The sequence below is a fragment of the Dendrobates tinctorius genome, unplaced genomic scaffold (genome assembly GCF_039654945.1).
Source record: "Dendrobates tinctorius isolate UK_male_01 unplaced genomic scaffold, ASM3965494v1 ptg000024l, whole genome shotgun sequence".
NCBI classification, from domain to species: Eukaryota; Metazoa; Chordata; class Amphibia; order Anura; family Dendrobatidae; genus Dendrobates; species Dendrobates tinctorius.
In genome coordinates, this window is record NW_027361692.1 from 14,507,399 (window position 1) to 14,528,406 (window position 21,008).

The window sequence follows — 21,008 nt, forward strand, 5'->3', positions numbered from 1 at the left end:
AGTCTGCAAGTTCTTCATAAGTTTCTGGGTGTTAATGGCCTGTATGTTTCTATAAGTATGGACAGTGGGTGTGACCTGAGCGGCCTGGCAGTTCTTGATAGAGAATGAAAGAAGGTTGTGGTCAGAGAGCGGGAGAGGGTAGCTTGCAAAATCATCCATTGTACAAAGCCGAGAGAAGACCAAGTCAAGGGAGTTTCTGTCTTCATGCTTTGGAGACTTAGTAAGCTGCGAAAGGCCAAACGAGGAGGTTAGAGATAAAAGGTGAGAAGCAGATGGGGAGAGGGGAAGAGCAATGGGGATGTTGAAATCGCCCATGATGAGGGTAGGGATGTCACAGGAGAGAAAATGTGGAAGCCAAGTGGCAAAATGACCAAGGAACTGATGGGAGTGGCCGGGAGGATGATACACCACCGCCACTCGCATGGAGAAGGGGATGTAGAGTCTGATGGCATGGACCTCAAAAGAAGGGAAGACAAGTGAGGGTAGTTGAGGGATAACCTGAAAGGTACATTTTGGTGATAGGAGCAGACCAACGCCTCCACCAGCTCTATTGTCTGATCTTGGGCTATGAGAGAAGTGTAGTCCACCATATGGAAGAGCAGCAGCAGCAGTAGTGTCTGACTGCTGGATCCAGGTTTCAGTAAGAGCCAGAAGGTTAAGAGAATTAGAAAGGAAAAAGTCATGGATGAAGGAGAGTTTGTTACACACTGAGTGAGAATTCCAAAGGGCACAATTAAAAGAGACAGATGGCATGCAGGGAATATTAATAAGATTAGAGGGGTTTCTGAGTGCAGCAGTTGAGGGGTTTGACTTTCTATAACATGGGGGACAACGGTTGGGAGCAATGTCTCCTGCAACTAGGAGAAGGAGGATAGAAAGAGTGAGCAGATGGTTAAGTGATTTGTGAGAGCGTCTCTGATGTTGAATGGTGGGACTGAATCGATCTGTGCTGTGTAGCAATGTGAAAAGAGCGTGAGTGTTATACATAGGAGAGGAAAGGAGTGGGGGGGCCAATATGGATGGAGTGTAGAGAGTTAATACCAGGGCGGTGGATGTGTGTGAATGCAGCGGCCATGATATAAATTACACAAATGCATATGGTATATATTTGTTGTAATCCAAATGTACAGGGAGTAGATGTATATAAATGTCTTACCTGTCTCCTGCCCTGTCTAACTGCCATGTTATAACTGCCTCATACTTTGATTAAATGTACTTCGATTAAATGTGCATAAATGCCTTCCCCAAGCTATGTCTGAATATATAGGAGGCTAAGGCTTAGATCTCCTTTTTTTTTTGCTCTCTCTCTCTTCTCGTTAATCAATCAAACTAAATTGAGACAGCAGGACCCAATAAATGTTGTGGTCAGATAAACAAATGTCCAGCACTACATGGATCATAAAGCACTTTGAAAAGTTTCTTGACTTCACAATATAAGGGAACAAGCAGAGTAAGTTGAAATAACTATATACCAGATATAAGCTTGCATAGTTGAAAACACATATATAGCATTCAGGATGAACTGCTTGCTGACATTGAATGGAGTGGAGACACACAGGAGTTGATTCAGAGCAGAGATTGAAAGAGCTGGTTACCAGATATAATAAGCTTGCATAGTTGAAAACACATATGTAGTATTCAGGATTAACTGCTTGCTGACATTGAATGGAGTGGAGACACACAGGAGTTGATTCAGAGCAGAGATTTAAAGAGCTGGTTACCAGATATAAGCTTGCATAGTTGAAAACACATATATAGCATTCAGGATTAACTTCTTGCTGACATTGAATGGAGTGGAGACACACAGGAGTTGATTCAGAGCAGAGATTGAAAGAGCTGGTTACCTGTATGAAGAGAATAGAGATGCGTGTCACATTCATCCTTGTTATAACTGCCTCATACTTTGATTAAATGTACTTCAATTAAATGTGCATAAATGCCCCCTGCGATAAAAAAATCGGATTGAATTTGGACCAATGTTATTCTATGATTGTATCTTCATCTGCTTTTTTTTTCCAGCTTGGATCGGATCACGATCGGACTGGAAAAAAAAATTGCAGCATGCTGCGATTGTAATCGGAAATCGGTACAGTGTGTGCAAATTGCTGGACATGTATTTAAATAATAAAAGATAATTTTTCCGAAAAAATGGCGTGGGCTGCCACGCAATTTTCGTAATCAGCAGAGGGTAAGTCGGTGACTGGGGGCAGATGTTTATAGCCTGGGAAGGGGGTAATACCCATGGAGCCTCCCAGGCTATTGATATCAGCTCACAACTGTATACTTAGCCTTTACTAGCTATTAAAATGGGGGACCTAAAAAAAACCATGACGTGGGATCAGAAAGGAAGGAGCACAGTTTGACTTTTTGATTGCAAAATTGTCTGGAATCGAGAAAGGGTGCCATGTAGCATTTGGAGAGCCCCTGATGTAGCTAAACAGTAGAAACCCCCAACAAGTAAGCTAATTTTAGAAAATAGACACCTCGAGGAATTTATATACATGTGCTATGAGCACCTTGAGCCCGCTGGTGCTTCACAGAATTTTATAACTTTGAGAAAATGAAAAAATAATTTTTTCCTGCAAAAAATTTGGATTTTGCCCCAATTTTTTCAATTTTCACAATGGTAACAGGAAAGATTGGATTGTTTGTTGTATACAGAGGTATGTATAGTAATGTAAATAGTAATAGAAATTGCAAAGCAATTACCTGGAAGTTGTGGTGCCACAACCCCATATGTGACTGTGTAAGAAGAAGGACCATGCCATGGGTACCTGTTCTGTGTCGGTTCTGAAACAGTTGGGGCTGTCTCCTCTGTTGTCCCAGGGGAAGCTTAGGGGACAGGACCAATCCTTGCAGGCAGAAGCAGGGTGTGTGGTTAAGCCTATACAGTCTCAGCGCATGCAGAAACCGGCAGACTTGGTGGGAGCAGACAGCACGCAGCAGAGAGAAGTGAGTGCTCCGGCCTGTGAGAATCAGTATAGCGCAGGCCCGCGCCTGAGCATCACTGCTGCCACTGATAGAGACTGTGAGGAGAGGCATGCAGTGTGCCCGTTGGTCACCACGAAGCTGGGTGCCAAACGCTTCGGGCCCGTGAGTACTGTGCGCCTTGCGTCTAAGAGAGACTGGGTGCAGGACCGCCATTTGTGCCCCGATTTCCCAGTGTATATCTGCTGGACCACGGTGGGCTCAGACAGTGCAGTGGCCCACATTCCCCCGGCCATACCAGTATATGGACTAGGGGCTCAGCGGAAGGTACCAGAGACCAACCGCTGCCGTCAGAAGACAGATCGTCGTTTCTCATGGGACCTCATCAGACAAGCATCGCACCAGCCGCTGTTGGTGCCATCGTCCATTCAGCTACACCCACTTCCTTAGAAACAACTGACAGCATAAGTGAACAAATGAACTGCCGTTACTGAATCCATTGTTCTTCAACACTGTATATCCTTTTGCCTTTGAACTGTACATTCTACCATTTAACTGCCTATTTCCCCATTTAACTGTTTACCTCCCTGCGTGGTGTATCCCCCTGTTAAAGTAAAGTTGTTAACTCTTGCTCTGCCTTCTGTCTGTCACTGCATCCCGCAACCTGCTAACAACTATACAGTACTCTTTGGCCATAAGGCGAGGCTTGGGAAGGAAGGAGTTCTATTTGACTCTTGGAGAACAAATTTTCATAGAATAGTTTGCGGACTCCATATACTGTACAGTACTCTTAAGTGCCACCTATAATTTTGTTAGAGGGAACCTGTCAACAGGACTGAGCTGAGTAACATGCAGACATTATTATGTTGGTGCCGTTATACTGATTAAAATGATACCTTGGTGATGATATCCGTCTTGTGGTTGTTATTTCTTCCTTATTTTCAGTTTTGAGTTAATGATATGCTCATGTTCAGGGGCGGCCTGTGGGGGGGTCTTCACGTGTTGCTCTGCTTAGGTATTCATGTGTATGGCTTCTGGCAAGTCACTGATCTCTCAGTCACTTGCCCCCTACTTTACATATTGAATATTATATGTATTGAAAAAGTCACCTTCAGCAGGCAGGTACTGACACTGCAGCATGATTGCATGTATAATAATTATCCATATATACTCGTGTATAAGCCAAGATTTTCAGCCCATTTTTGTATATACTCGTGTATAAGCCAAGATTTTCAGCCCATTTTTGGGGGCTGAAAGTCCCCCTCTCGGCTTATACATGGGTCATATACCTGGGGGTCGATGGGGGAGGAGGAGCGGGAGTGTCAGAGATCATACTTACCTGTCCTGCCGCGGTCTCTGCAGCCTTGCTCGCTTCTCCACTGTCTCCCTTCCTGTCTTCAGCACTCACATGGTACCACTCATTACCACTCATGAATATGCGCATATTCATGAGTGTAATGAGCGGCACCACGTGACCACTGAAGACAGGAAGGGAGATAGTGGAGAAGCGAGGCTGCTGAGACTGCGGCAGGATGAGTGAGTATAGCGATATTCACCTGTCCCCCGGTCCATTGCTGCTCACCGCTGTCTCTGCTGCGTCCTGTGTCAGAGACGTTTAGGCAGCAGGGGGCGTGGTGACGTGGTTAGTGCGTGCCGCCCCTTTGCTGGCTGAACAGTCACTGACACAAGAAGCGGCAGACAGCGGCGATGGACCCAGGAGAGGTGAGTATGGCTTTTTTTTTTGAGCACATGGGGGCATATTCTATGGAGCAGCATATGGGGGCATATTCTATGGAGCAGCATATGGGGGCATATTCTATGGAGCAGCATATGGGGGCATATTCTATGGGGCAGAATATGGGGGCATATTCTATGGAGCAGCATATCGGGGCATATTCTATGGAGCAGCATATGGGGGTATAGTCTATGGGGCAGCATATGGGGCATATTTTATGGGGCAGAATATGGGGGGCATAGTCTATGGAGCAGTATATGGGGGCATAGTCTATGGAGCAGTATATGGGGGCATAATCTATGGAGCAGCATATGGCGGCATATTCTATGGAGCAGTATATGGGGGCATAGTCTATGGGGCAGCATATGAGGGGCATAAACTATGGAGCAGCATGTGGGGGCATAATCTATGGAGCAGCATATGGGGGCATATTCTATGGAGCAGCATATGGGGGCATATTCTATGGAGCAGCATATGGGTGCATATTCTATGGAGCAGCATATGGGGGCATAAACTATGGAGCAGCATATGGGGGCATAAACTATGGAGCAGCATATGGGGGCATAGTCTATGGATTCCACCCTCGGCTTATACATGAGTCAATAAGTTTTCCCAGTTTTTGTGGCTTATACATGGGTCAGCTTATACACGAGTATATACGGTACATTGTTTTATTTGCTGTTTATAAATTTAGTCAGAAAGAAAAAAAAATTATGTCTTTAGTGACCTGTCTCCTTTTTTACATAATGCATATAATATTGTTGGCTTAGAAAAAAAGTAACTTTAGCAAAATGGCGACGGTGACGGCACCTGCTCAGTAGCGTCTATCCCTTATTGATAGATGCTGCTGCGCAAGCACCTTTGCTGCAGCCAGATTTTGCGCATGCGCAGTAGCACCTATTGCTTGCCACCATTGTGCTGGATGTTAATTTTTTTATGTTTTGTCGCTTCTACACTATAAAAACTATTTTATAGAAAAAATATTGTTTTCATACTGCTTAATTCTGACAGCTATAGCTTTTTTATTTTTATACTAATGGAGCTGTATGTTGGCTTGTTTTTTGCAGGACGAGATGACTTTTTCAACGATACTGTTTTTATTTTTATCGCATTGTATTCCACTTTTTTCCAGCAACTATAGTTTTTTACCGCACATTTTTTTAAAGTTTTTTTACGGTGTTCACTGAAAGGGGCTAACTAGTGGGACAGTTTTATAGGTTATGTCGTTCTGGATGCAACGATACCAAATGTATGTACTTATAGTGTTTTTTTTTACATCAGGTATTGCCTGTGGCTGGATGTAACAGGTCACCGTACATGGCACACCAGTAGATCAATGTTTGACCTCTGAGTGTCATGACAACAATCAGCTCCCAGTGATTTCATCTCTGGGGTGCTGATGGGGGTGAGAGAGGGATCCCCTTCCCTTTCACAACCTTCCAAATGTTGCAATCGCACTCGATCATGGTATCTGACAGTTTAATGAGCCAGGGGCTGTGCTGGCACCGTCCCTGACTCTCACTGCAGGAGCTCGGCCGTTAGTTGCGCCGACCTCCTGCGATGATCGAGCGGAAGATGCTGATAGTTCAACACCATCTGCTCGATCATGCTGTGATTGGTCAATCAGATTTGCTGACTAATCACAGCACTCTGAGTTCAGGGACCACTGACATTGATCCCCTCAACTCTTCCCATGCCGCTCACATGTAACTGTCACTGCGTGTTTACAAGAGTTTTAAAGCATAACGACCGTAGCACGTCATGATGTGTGAACTGACACCTGGTCATGACGTGCTTTGTCGGTCATTAGTTGGAAAGAGGTTAAAGAGCTTGTGCATTAGTTCTCATTTCCATATTGGACAATAAGAGTCACCCCTGAAAATGGTGCCTGTTGGAACTCAGGCCGGTGTCATGCAAGCATCCTATTCTGATTAGTAGGAATGGTGCACTACAACTGACTGGAGTCCAACATTTGCCTTAACTAATGTCCCAGTCATGCTGTAGCATCTCTTGCATGAAAAGGGGAAATTAGATAATAGATTTATTAGTGAACTGCCAACAATGTAACCAAATGGTTCCTAGCTATGTAAAGATTGATGTTAAAGGGATCCTGCCAGTAAGATTAAAGGGAACCTAAAAGGTCCCCATCCCCTCCTAACCAGCAGCATTCACATATGTATTACTAAATCACCTACCTACCCAACTCTTTATAATGTTATTCACTTACATTCATGCTTAAAAAAAGTATTTATAACCTCCGCTTTATCTATCCTAATTAGGCCTTTGACTAGTCAATGGGGCGTTATTTTCCTCAGACTAGTCAGTCCTCTTTGCATATTATCATTCCCCTGTGGATGTGATAACATGATTTGCAACACTCGCAGTCATCGCTAGCTTCCTACAATCTTGCACATGCACACATCTTTATTTGTCAGCATCCTTGAGCCTTTGAAGCTGGGCGTATGCTTCCTGGCTTCAGGTGCACAATGCCCATGATCGAAAATGTAGAAGGTGTACATGAGCTGTCTTCTGCACTTCTGGTCAAGTGCATACACCCAGCTTCAAAGGCTCAATGACACTGTTGAATAGAGCCGCACATCGGAGCTGCCGATTACTCTGTCTCTTGCAAAACATGTTATCGCGCCCCCATAAAATGATACCTTGATATCTGAAATCGGATGTCCACTTCTAGAGAAATCCCCTTTAATTTAATACAAGCTCTAAAGATAGATTCTCAGGGAGATCTATATCCGGCCCATAGATCTTAACATCTCATAAACATATTAAGAAAAAAGTGGATTTTTCTGAAATAAGACATCAGACCACAGATATCAAGGTATCATTTTATTCAGCTTCCTATGACTTATGTGCCCATGTAGACGGCTTAGGAGGGTTGATCCTGCTGACAGATTTCCTTTATATTTGATTATCTATTTAAATACAGTTACGGAATATTTATATCTTTTTGATGATCTTTTAATATTTATCCTTGTTCCTTTGCTAATATGACAACAGGTTAAACTTTGCATGAAAAATGCTCCTAATACTGATTATTTCTGACATTAGCCAAAGGCGCAGGTTAATAAGAGCGATATTAGTCTAATGCTCACAAAAGCTTGACTCCTAGCTAAACATTAAGGCATGTAAATCTTATCTTTTCGTTCCCTGGGGTTCTGCAGTACAAGACCAGTTTATTGAGGCTCAACATGATAAATAAATGTGAAAATGTCTCTGGCTGATCTTTGTCTCAATAAAGTAATTTCCATAATATTTAAAAGCATAACTTTCTTTCCTTACACTACCAGGAGAGGCTGAATTTGTAAATGTCAATTAGGCTAGCCCAAGTGAGAAGCGCTGAAGCATGGATCTCCGGCACGCTGAGCAGTGGAGGGCAGCACATTACATTGCACTGTTGATTTCCTATGCGCAAATCCGAATAACCATTGTGCACACAGAGGGCAGCAAAGTCTCAGTTTAATGACCATGATTTTGCAAAATGATTCTGTCTGGTTGCATAAATGTATTTTTTTTCTTCTGAGCATTCCGTTCTCTGTAGAAATAATGTGCACGCCATTTTCAACTGCAGTGTGTTCTGTCTCCTAGTTTCCATAGCAATGATCATTTATGTATGAAAGGAATTCATTATCTCCCATAGCAGCTACCGTACAACAGGCAGTTGCAGGAGACTTTAGCTCTTCATCATAGGTCACATTATGGAGGCCAGTCTACATATCTCACAGTGGTGAAACATTTCACAGGATCATAGCAGTCAGTCACAGAGAGCCCCTTGTGAACCAGCGTCATGCAGTGTATACCTGGAGCACACGCTCTAAAATGGCCCTTCTTACATTGGGGTCATTCATATAATCAGATGCACAAGCTACGTATATGGCAGCACTGTGATGGATAGAAAGCTATTTTAAATTGTAGCATAGCAATAAAAATTACAAAGGCAACACTAACAAAAGTGATATTAAAGCACCACTCTGGTATTTTTTTTATTTATTTTACCACTGGTGTGGTGTCACTAATTTATCTTCCCTGCCCCTAGTCTTATACTTATCAGCCGCCGTCTTTATCTGTTATTAGGGTTTCTCCAGTTGTCTTCTGCAGGTTGTGACCTGCTGGATCATTCCAGTGTTTGCTGGGCGGACAGGAAGTCACTTCTCAATGTAAATCTATGGGAACCAGAACAAGGTACTCATAGACTTACAGTGAGAGCTTGTGACCATTACCTCGGACTTCCTACTAGTCAGGAGCTCTGGTCACAAGATCGGGACCAGAGCGGCACCAGAACAGCTGAAGATAGCAGCTGGTAAGTATAATGCTAAGGTCATGGAACTTACATTAGTGGCACCACTCCAGTTCAGAAATAACAAAAAAAAATGGTGGAGTGCTGCTTTTTAAATTTTACACAAGAGTTTGCAATTTTAGGTGTTTACTTCAGAATTCTGACATACTATGCCTTTAAAAAAATGTTTGCGCAATGAAGAGTTGTGTAAAAGCAGTCTGACTTTTGACGTTTTTACGCCAGTCCCAACCAGTTCTGACAAAATGGGTGGAGGATGTATGGGATTCCGCATGGCTATCCCCATGCATATAATTCAAGAAAATTTACACCGCTTTAGTGGCGTAAATTTCTCCAGAAATGTACTCATGTCCCTGACTGGAATACGTCTCTGGCGCATCTTGTGCTACAGCATCCCTTCATTGAGACTAGCGTGAACAATTCCAGTCTTAATGAATCGGGCTCTTTAAAATGTGTAATGTATTTATGATGCAGTAGCCCAAAGTTCCCTACTAAGTTTTATCCCCGACTATTTTTATGATAATCTGTGACCATGATCATTATGTATGTTAAAGGGAACCTGACAGCCGATTCATGATTCCTGTTGCCAGAACTACAGGCATTCTGAATGGAACACTGGCTCCTCCATTTCAGCCAGTTATGTTTGACTTTGAAATGCTGTGCTGTATCGGAGAGAAACCGGTCATACTGTACATATCCCCTATTGCTCCATAAGTGACATCATGACAACAGCACATGACTCGCTGCAGCCAATCACTGGGCCCCGTCATGCAATCAACATTAGATGGCTGAACTGATTGGCTGCAGCAGTCACCTGCCGTACTTGTGATGTAACCGCTGCAGCCCTGTCAATAAAAACTGGGGGCAGAGACAGGAGGCAGTGCTAATAGGTGATAACTATGGCTAATTTTGGTATTGTAATTAATAAAATGCTTATAAATAAAACAAATATCTCGAAAATCTGTTTGCATTTTGACATTGGCGTCAAATTTCGACATTGTGTTTGCTTTAGTTTTAAGGAAAATTTCCAGAAGTGTTCTAGTTTTAAATAATCTATACGATTGCACATGAGCTAGCAGTGGTGTGAATTATCTACTATCTATCATCACAATATGCATACAGTCATGAATATTGTGTCCTTCACCTATCTATCTATAAATATCACATGGCAACTAAACCTGTTACAATTCTGTTTTCCCAGTTTGATCTCCAATGGATGTTAATTCATTGTGATCCTCTGCGACCTGAGAGAGAGTCCTGCACTGAGCTGGAAGCCCAAAGAGCGGTAAGTGGATATATATAGTGTCCTCCTCTGGATACTTCCTCCTTAAATATATAACATATATCTATGCACAGTTCTCTCTAAATGGAGGGCACAATACACAGCAGTGAAACTTCTTTGAGATTAAAGAAAATTGTCTAGATCAGTGGTCCTATCATCAAAGATATTCAGAAAATATATATGCCATAGCTAAATTTTTTACATACTGTTTAAGCATTTTCCATTCTGTGGGGTATTTTTATTTGTAAGTTAGAGGAGTTTTGTAGTTTCTACAGAATTAAGTAATGGTATGCCACAATCATGGAGCTGTGCCTAAATCATTAGCTGCACATGCCAACAGGGCAGCACGGTGGCTCAGTGGTTAGCGCTGCAGCCTTGCAGCGCTGGGGTCCTGGGTTCGAATCCCACCAAGGACAACATCTGCAAGGAGTTTGTATGTTCTCCCCGTGTTTGCGTGGGTTTCCTCCGGGTACTCCGGTTTCCTCCCACACTTCAAAGACATACTGATAGGGAATTTAGATTGTGAGCCCCCCATCTGGGACAGTGATGAAAATGTGTGCAAACTGTAAAGCGCTGCGGAATATGTTAGCGCTATATAAAGATTATTATTATTATTATTAACTGTGTTTCACAGTCCTCACCTCACTTTAATGACCTAGATCGAAGACAGGTGACTACAGGAATTCAGTGGTTAGATGGGGAAAGGGGCTTCCTCTGTTACTAATTCAATGCCTCCCCAATATGATTGTGGTGTGCTGATATTAATCTGTGATTCAACAATGATCCCCAGGTCTGACACTGACATAAGTCTACAGGGTCCTGCTAGAATCTGGGCATAGAATTTAGCTTTTAATAGAATCATTAAAACAACCCATAAAATTGGACATAACTATCCAGTCACTATTATAGACAATTGTCGTTAGAAATAAATGTATAAAGGGGCAAAAAAGCTATAATGCCCTAGTGGGCCCTAAAATGACCCTTCCTGACTGCGGAGGTTGGCACCCTAGATGTATATGGTGCCCCCGCTCAACGTCGGCATCCCTAGTTACGCCCTAGACCACCCTACGTATACAAAAAAGGACACAAAAAGAAAAACACACACTCACACCTATGGTACCGAAAAACAAAAGAGAAGAGACAATAGGTCTCATATAAAAGTGCTATAGTGCTGTAAACCTTATCTCGTAGTAAAAAATGTGGCCTTATCTGAGAGTTTGAGCAATAAGTATGAAAAATGCAGCTTCAAAATAACTTATCTCGTAGTCAAAAAGACAGCAAGCTGCAGTAGACAAAAATCTGGGCTTAATAACCTCTTAAAGAAATTTTTTGAAAAAAACGTCTACATAGGGGTTAAACTGAAATACTGGAAGATGCAGCTACAATAGAACTTATCTCTTAGTAACAAAAATAGCAAAAATGGCAGGCTGCAGTAGACAAACACCTAGGTTTAATCCCCCATTCTATAATCTGAAAAAAGACTGAAATGCTCAGCAGCACATATAACACAGGTGTACCAAAATCAGGACGCACGTTTGGACTAGAGCACACTGCACAAATTCAATGATAGGCATAAACGCTTGAATATCAAAGCAAATATGCTCTCTGCACAATGTCAATAGAAAAAAGCAGAGGTATGCAATCGCCCAGTATTCTATGCAACAGAAAGGGTAACAATAAATAATAATATATCTCAAAATGCTATCTCCGCCACAAAATAGCAGAAGCAGAGACAAGCATACTAGTATTATGCATAGACTGTGCAGTATTTCTTGCAGTAAAAAACAGGTTTATCAATACATCTGTTTATCATGAGGTACGTAATTTCACCTCAGCGTCCATTCACGGACAATCTGCCAAATACAATGTGCAGTAAAGATACTTATCAGCTATTGATGGAAACGGGACCCGACGCGTTTCCCCCTCAAAATAGGTGAGGGTTCATCAGGGGTCAGAAAATGGGGGTCTCATCATGCTGCACTGACCGGACGGCCAGGTTCTCCTTGATGTATTGTGACATGGCCTCCGTCTCCGGAAGAGACAGAGGATACACCCGACCCCGGGGAGGTTCTGCACCAGGCAGGAGGTCGATAGGACAGTCGTAGGGGCGGTGTGGCGGGAGAGTCTCAACCGCTCTCTTGGAGAACAAATCTGCGTACTGCTGATAGTGTTTAGGGAGCGAAGAGAGATCTGCGGGAGCTGCAGTGGAAGCAACCTGAACGCATTTGCTCAGACATCTACCCTCACAAGACTTACTCCAACTAAGAATTTTCCCCGAGGACCACTCAATATGGGGAGAGTGGCAGCGCAACCAGGGAACACCCAAGAGAACCTGATCAATACCCTCAGGCATAATAAGGAGGGACACTGTCTCGTGATGGGACGGAGACAGTGAGAGTCTTAATGGAGCAGTCTGATGGGTAATCTGTGAGGGTAATGTCGAGCCGTTCACGACTCTGATGGTTACCGCTTGAGGTAACCTGGCCAAGGGTATCACGTGCTGAAGAGCGAAGGCTGAGGACATAAAATTACCCTCCGCTCCAGAATCCATGGAAACCTCCATCGCCAGAGTGGAGGAACCGAACTCCAGCTCCCCCTTGAAGGTTAGCTTGGAGGAAAATGGTGTGGAGTCACGTGACCCTTCTGCTGTTGCCACTAGATGCGGGCATTTTTCCGAGCGCTGTGGGCACCTATTGGCAACGTGACCAGACTTTCGGCAGTAGGAATGAGCTTTGGAGGTTCGAGCAGGGCGGAACTTAGAGCCCGTATGATGCAGCTCCATATCCACCAACGACTCGGACGCTCGATTGGGTGGCTCCAGAGGTTTAGAGAAAGTTGGAGCCAACCTAAACCCTCGCTCTAGGAAACGGAGATTAATGCGGGTGGAGATGGTAATAAGCTCCTCCAGAGTACCGGGAACCTCCCGAGTGGCCAGAGCGCCCTTAATGTGGTCAGCCAAACCCCTCCAAAATATTGGTATTAGGGCCTTATCTGACCACTCCAACTCGGAGGCCAGTGTCCGAAAACGGATGGCATACTGGCTGACCGGGGATGAACCCTGTGTCAGGGCCAACAGCTGGAGCGCGGTATCATGTGTGACCCGTGGTCCCAGAAAGACCTGCTTCAGAGAGCCTAGGAACTGAGAGGCTCTCTGAACCGCGGGGTCACCACGCTCCCACAGTGGTGTGGCCCACTCCAGAGCCCTGCCGCCAGAAGGGAAATTAATCCGACCTTAGCCCGCTCAGAGGGGAATCGCACAGCCAGCAGCTCTAACTGAATAGCACACTGGCTGACGAATCCTCTACAGGAGGCACTATCACCCGAGAACTTCTCGGGCAGTGGGAGGTGGGATAACATCGGTGCAGGGATGGAAGTGGGAACACGAGAAACAGCCTCCGCGGCTGCCTGGGCAGCGGCCGCAGCAACATTCGCAGCCGAGGTTGAACGTTCGAGAGCTGCCAACCTGTCCCCCAGCTGCCGAATGTGGAGCAGTAGTTGCTGTTTATCCTCCATTACTAGCCAGACCCTGGCGCTAGTATAATGTTAGGGCTGGCGGAACTCACCAAATTATAAAATAATAGTAGGTGCGTTCGTAGCCCGGGGTCCACCGTGCAGAGGTGGTACACTGCTGCTAAGTAAAGACGGAAGTATAAAGCGGTGTGGGAAGGTCACACGTGGGTTAACGTCACCCAGTGTGAACAGCAGCGACTCTGTTTACTCTCAGAGCCGCACTACCGCTGAACATAAACACTGGAGCCTGTTTAACTCACAGAGCCCGGCCAAGGAGTGCACAGAAAGCGGTCACAGAACACTGCCCCAAGGACACTGGGTCAGAGTCCCTCTAGACCTTCTGAGTGCGCGTCGTCGCATCTGCGGATGCCGGTATAGACACTGACTTCAGTGTGTAGAGCACGTGCACTGTGGTGTGCCGAGCCACTGGTGGAGACCAATGCCTGTCACTGACTCTGACCTACTTACATCTAAGCCTGGGCTCTTAACAGGCTAGGCTGCACAACTCATGCGCACCAAGGGTAGGGGTTATTAATGAGTCATTCACCAGAGACATTCATACATGCATACGACACTCACTCTTGATAGTCAGGTAATGCAGTCTATACTAGCGCATGGCCGAGCGGCCATGCAAACCTTTTATAGCCTCGTGCTTCCGGGACCTTCCTGGCCTTTCGGATAGACCAATCCTAGCTGGAGAAGGACCTGAGCATGTGACCTTCGATCTCCAATGGGAGATCACACCATGGGCATGCTCAGTGGACCGCAAGGAGGACTTAATCCCTGGAGAGACTCGCTGCTGGCCAGCCTGCATTGCTAATGGTGGACCAGAGGTGGCAGCAGCAAGCAAGCCCACAGTGCTGGTCTGAGCAGAGTGCTGGGAAAGACGAGTCTGCTGAGCAGGCTCCTCTGTGGCCGAAGGAGAATGGGAGACCGTTGAGTGCAAGGCTCGGGAATCCTGCTGTGCAGCAGCAGAAACCCAACGCCTAACAGTGTGTCTTGTTGTGAGTTCATTTTCCCCTTCACCGTCGATGTCTGATGAACTCCCTCTTCTGGTGAAGGAAGGTAGTGAGGCTGATTACCAAACACCTGATCTGGTAGATGATAACTGGGTAACAGGAACTGCTGACTGGATATAAGGCAGCCGATGCCCTTCTGAGTCGCTGGTGATTTCTCTGCTGGATTCTTGGAGACCAGTCTGATTCCTGCTTCCCAAAGATAAGTTTTTGCTCTGCTATTGAACTTATTAGTTTTGTTTTGTTTTCCTTGTTTTTCGGAGTTCAGCCATCCCCGGTCGGGGGTGTGCTGAGTTCCATTTTTGTCTCTGATCAGTTTGTCTCTTTGCTCTGTCTTCAGAATTTACCTGAGTGCTGATATAGTCTTTTTGAAGTCCTAGCGACTTCAGGGCCTGTTTTTCCTATCAGTCGGTTGGGACATTTTTTGGTAGGGTTTTTTACGGATTGCAGACAGCAGCTTTTCTATCCTGTCCTTTTTAGTTAGCTTGGGCCCCATCGTTTGCTCAACCTATCTTTCTATCTGTGTTAGTGTTTTCATCTTGCTTCACCGTTATTATATGTTGGGGGCTGCCTATTGCTTTGGGGTCTGCTCTGGGGCAGTTTAGATTTCCCCTTTCTTTCTTTAGGCCTATTTAGTTCTCTGGCTGTGATTGAGGGGTCTAGGGCATCGTAGGAACCTCCCACAGCTACTGTTAGTTGTTGTGGATAGGATCAGGGGTCTGCAATAAGATAGCTACCAACCTCTCCGGTTTTCTGGACTTAGCTTGTATTTTTGTTTTTTCCTCCTTCGGTGACTCATTCATAACAGTGTCTGCATTAATGTGTGTGTAACATTGCTGGGCTATGGGGCTGCATTAGTGTGTGTGTGCGTGCGTGCGTGCAATGCATTGTGCTGTGCGTGTGGGGGCTTCATTATACTGTGTGTGTGGGCTGCATTATACTGTGTGTGTGGGGGGTTTGGGGCAGCATTATACTGTGTGAGTGTGTGTAGGGGGCTGCATTATATGGTGTGTATAGGAGGTCTCATTATACTGTGTATGTGGGGGCTACATTATACTGTGTGTGGGGGGTGTTGAATTATACTTTGAGAGGCCACTGCATTGTACTCTGAGGGGGCACTGCATTATACTCTATAAGGGGATGCTGCCTTATACCCTATGGAGAAGGCTGCATTATACTCTATTGGGGGCCACATTGTACTCTATGGGAAGGCTGCATTATACTGTATGTGAGGGTGTTGAATTATACTTTGAGAGGCTGCTGTATTGTACTCTGAGGGGGCACTGCATTATACTTTATGAGAGGATGCTGCATTATACTCTATGGGGGACTGCAATATACTTTATTGAGGGCCGAATTGTACTCTATGGGAAGGATGCATTATACTGTGTATGTGGGGGGGCTGCTTTATTCTGTGTGTGAGGGTGTTGAATTATACTTTGAGGGGCCGCTGCAATATACTCTGAAGGGGCGCTGCATTATACTCTATGGGGAGCTGCATTATACTCTATTGGGGGTCGCATTGTACTCTGGGAAAGCTGCATTATACTGTGTGTGGGGGGTTTCATTATACTGTGTGTCTGTGGGGGTTGCATTATACTGTGTGTGGGGGGTTGCATTATATTGTGTGTGTGGGGGTCTGTATTGTACTCTGTGTGTAGGGGTGGCTGCATTATACTGTGTGTGTGGGTTGAATTATACTTTATGAGGCAGCTGTATTATATGCTATGAGGGGGCTGTATTATACTCTATTAAGGGGCTGTATTATACTCTATGAGGGGGCTGTATTATACTGTATGAGGGGGCATTGCATTGTACTTTATGAGGGGGTTCTGCATTGTACTCTATGAGGGGGCGCTGCATTATACTGTATGAAGGGGCGCTGCATTGTACTCTGTGAGGGGGTGCTGCATTGTACTCTGAGGGGGGCTGCATTATACTCTGGGGGCTGAATTGTACTCTGAGAGGGGCTGCATTATGCTCTAAGTGGGGCTGCATTATACTCTATTGAGTGAGGCTGCATTGTACTCTATCAAGGACCATGGGGAGTGCATTATACTATATGTACTATATGGGACCTGCATTATAATGTATCGAGAAGTATGGGGAATGCAGAATACTATATGAAGGACTATGGGGTGCATTGTACTATATGGAGGACTATGGGGAGTGTATTAAAGTATAATGAGGGATATGGGGCACATTACACTATATGGAGGACTATAGGGCACATTACACTATATGGAGGACTATGGGGCACATTATACTATATGGAGGACTATGGGGTGTGCATTATACAATATGGAGGACTATGGGGTGTATTATACTAAACAACAAAATGCTGCCTATTCATCGAGTGATCAGATTGTTTATGCCAGAACAAAAATCATTGTTCTCGGCAGCACATTGCCCAGTGAAAACTGCAGATAAGCTGCTAATAACATGATACTGGGGACAGATTAATCTACTGGTGATCATTCTGTAGCAATTATTGTTCCTCAGCCAGTGTAAAGAGGCCGGTAAACAAGCATTGAACGACTTCAATATTGTCATTCGCACTCATTTAGCAGCCTGAACTCTGCACCTGTAAATACTACTGAAAAGTTTCTGTGTGACATGGAATATGTGAGCATTTGGGGCCCCACTTTAAATTTTTGCCCAGGGCCCACTTTGTCTAAAACCGGCCCTGCAAATCACATGCTGGCAGTCACATGACCGTTTGCGCTTGTCGCCGGCACTAGAAAATCCTCAGGGCGTGCTCTGTGTGCGAAGTGAGGATCCGCAAGTCTGCAGTCACATAGAGTGACTGCAGACTTTCATGATAAATCTGCACAAGCCCTTTTAATAGTATTAGCAATCTAATTTTGCTTTTTTCAAGCTTTAAAATAATATATGTAATTGTACATGACAGTGTTAATTACCTTTAAATATATACATATATTTTTGTTAAAAATGATTATATGAGCATATTTGTGGTTCAGCACTCAAGGACAGTTGGGTGGCTAAATATATGATGTAATAATAGCAGTCATGCTGCTTGTCACCCAACTTTCCCATAAACAGATAAAACAACAAAATTTTAGCAGTTTGTGAAAAGATGACAACTCTTTGGCTGAAATATCTTGAGGGATCATTTTCTTGAAATGGCTATTAACACGTGAGTGAATCAGGCTTTCACAGCCTTAGTCAGGTAAATGACAAAAATTAAGAGTAATGAAAAAGAAATGTAAAAAAAAGAAGAAAAAATAGTGTCATGTAAGTAATTTCTAGCTTCTTGATAAGACACAGGTTATAAGGTGATGGCGTGGGAATTTCATATTGGTCCAATAAAAATGAAGCTATTATACCAAATTGTAGAGGGTGTTCTGTGAGGTCAATAACCTCTTCCTACCAGTCCCACGTAAATGCAGTTGAGTATTATATTACAGTTCGAGCTTCCAGAGGAAGGGTTAAAAGAACTTCACAATCCTACCTTTCCCATCCCACAGACTAGGCATCCTCCAATCATTACTACCCTCCTCCCAGAACATTAATAAACATAAGGATCCGAGTCTTCTCCAGGGCTTACCTTGCTTCTTGTGTTAGCTCATTCACTTGGGGGATTTACTTGTGGGTCCTAATATTGGACAGGGACTAAGGATACTGAGATTTCTCCCCTGGCCATAGGTCTCACCATGGCTAAAAGTGTCAGGGAAAGCAGTGCCCTCCTGCTGGTGCTAGTGTTGCACCTCATTAGCTTCTCCTTAGCTCAAGTAAGTGTCAACTAACTTCCTTCATTTGTCTTTTCCAGGTCACCCAGGTATTGATAAAGGTAAGAGATGCTGCACAGGGCAGACGTTTGTAGAAGGGCTATACACTGCCTGAATGTATCTGCTTACAGCAAATGAAGTGTTAACTGATAAAAGTTTGGCTACTTTGTGGAAAGTTTACAAAACTTTCTAGCTCAGCATAAGTGATGTTCCAATGATACAATGTATACTGCAATGGCTTACATGGCATAGTGTTTTGCGGTTATCTTATGTGCACACAGGGGCAAGATAACGCTTTTAAGGAGACTAGTTTTACATTTCTGATTTGGCTAATCACTCCCTGGGCATGCCAATTACATGCCAATTAAACACCGCTTTCCTTAAAGTGATGCAGGCAGCATGGAGAGATTTCAAAAACACATAGTGAGTCGGAAAGTGAGTCTCAGGAGGACCATTGCCAGATGTGGGAATAGACTAGGGGTTGATGAAGGGTTAACAGTAATGCATCTCAATGCTTAAAGAAGCAAGTAGGGTTACAGTATAGGATACAGACAAGAAAGGGTTATCTAGGGTCAGAGAGAGAGAGAGAACTATGAAGGGGTTAAGATGTAGTAGGGTTAATATAATTGCAGAACAGGCATTTTGGTTGTTTGGGGAGAACAGGCAGGTCCAGGTAATAAAGGATCAGGGTGAGGGGTGTAGTAGAGGGGTTACATTAATACATGGTGAATGAGGGTGCAGTACAGGGGTCAGGAGGTGGCAAGGAAGCAGAATGTGGGGATACCGGCTAATGACAGCATACTACAACAGTTCTGGCCAGTTCACATCAAGGGGATGGACCTGACGTCGCCCACCCCCAACTTCTCTGCACATGGAGGAGGGAGGCAGAGGAGAGACCTCTACCTCACAATGTCCTCTTTGTAAACCCCCGTACAGCCACTGTAAAAATAGATGGAGAAAAAAAAGCCCAACAAGAAAGAGCACATTCATTCTGCCCGCAGGGGCTAAAGCCTGCACACTCCGCTGTCACAGCCGTGCAGAGAATATGCCACAGATCATATCTAACCTGTATAATATACCTATTCGTGTAATTATTCCAGATCGGCGATACGTAACAATGCTAAAGTATGACAGCTGTCAATCACTGGTTGCATTTGTGTTCATATATCCATGCCAAAAATGGTCGCTACATCCTATCAGCCTTTATTGTGTCGTTGGATATTTAGCTATAAACGTTCAGTCTAATAGCTGTAGACAGGTGTACACGGCATTGTACGCAGTATACCTAATGTATCCTATTGTTTTATCAGAGAGGACCCCCAGGACCCCCTGGACCAGCAGGTCCCCCTGGAACATCCGGAGTTCCTGGCATAGATGGCATTGATGTAAGTGTCATATTTAGAACAAATTTTGTATATATATATATATATATATATATATATATATATATATATATATATATACTTTAGTAACTGCAAGGATCATGCCTCCCATATAATCTACTATCACCTATGTGTTGAATGTAGTTGTCATCTGCCAATGGAGCTGAATTTTCGACTTTTGCTTTTATAGGGAGACAGGGGTCCAGATGGTCCTCCAGGCCCTCCGGTAAGTTTCAAGAATCCTCCAGACTGCTGTGTATTTTATTTGTTTTTTTTTCTTTTATTACTAATATTTCCTTTTATCAGGGTCCAGGTGGGGAACCGGGCAAACCAGGATCTCCCGGGCTACCAGGCGAGCCAGGAGCCGATGTGAGTATGATCACTATTACAAGGTGTTTTTTGAGATGCTGAGGTTGTGTAAGAAGGAGGGAAGTCCCTGCAGACGTCTTCGCTATGCAGTCTGGATAGAGGGCTTGTTGTCTGCACATAGCCTTGTGTTGGAGAGGATGGCTGAGGCTCAGATATCACAGCAGACTGTGTGTGAGCTCCATTCACCAAGAAGAGCAGTCACAGTGCTCACTTGTACTTGCAATGTTAGAACACGACTAAGCGTCAATATTGCAGCGTCCACATAGTATCTATTGTAATGCTGTGATTTCAGTTTATTACTATTTTATACAGAGGTGACAATTTTAAATGCAGCAGAGCCGATTTTGTCATTTGGCACGTAGTTTAGTCTACACCAGATTGTGTCTGTTTCTGGGAAAGCTGGGTGACAAGTAATATGGTGATAATTGTATTCTCTACAGACTTCAGAATGGCAGATTTGCTATAGTTGAGCAAACAGAGAATGAGGGACATGTACAGTATTTTTTTCAGTTTGGAAAGACTAGGTCTTAATTATTTCCAGTTTGATACGGTGGCCATATTAGCTGTCACCCAACTTTCCAGGAAGTGACGGATGCAGGCCGGCTCGGACTGGACCGCTGTAGAGCAGGAGAATTCTCTGGTGGGCCACCACACTCTTATATGAGCAGTACTTGGCACTATACCCTTAAATCTTCGCGTACAGATAAATTACAGACAAATGTACAGAC

The 21,008-nt window shown here is 44.2% G+C and overlaps 1 protein-coding gene across 1 annotated transcript in view; it reads left to right on the top strand.

Moving 5' to 3' along the window:
- The window catches only part of COL9A1 (collagen type IX alpha 1 chain), a 201,297-nt gene that overhangs the window by 57,616 nt on the left and 122,673 nt on the right, over positions 1 to 21,008 (top strand). The window contains exons 6-10 of the mRNA XM_073569386.1: positions 10,174 to 10,257; positions 18,571 to 18,591; positions 19,840 to 19,914; positions 20,102 to 20,137; positions 20,218 to 20,280. Coding sequence (XP_073425487.1) covers positions 10,174 to 10,257; positions 18,571 to 18,591; positions 19,840 to 19,914; positions 20,102 to 20,137; positions 20,218 to 20,280 — 279 coding nt within the window. The remainder of the gene's footprint in view (positions 1 to 10,173; positions 10,258 to 18,570; positions 18,592 to 19,839; positions 19,915 to 20,101; positions 20,138 to 20,217; positions 20,281 to 21,008) is intronic.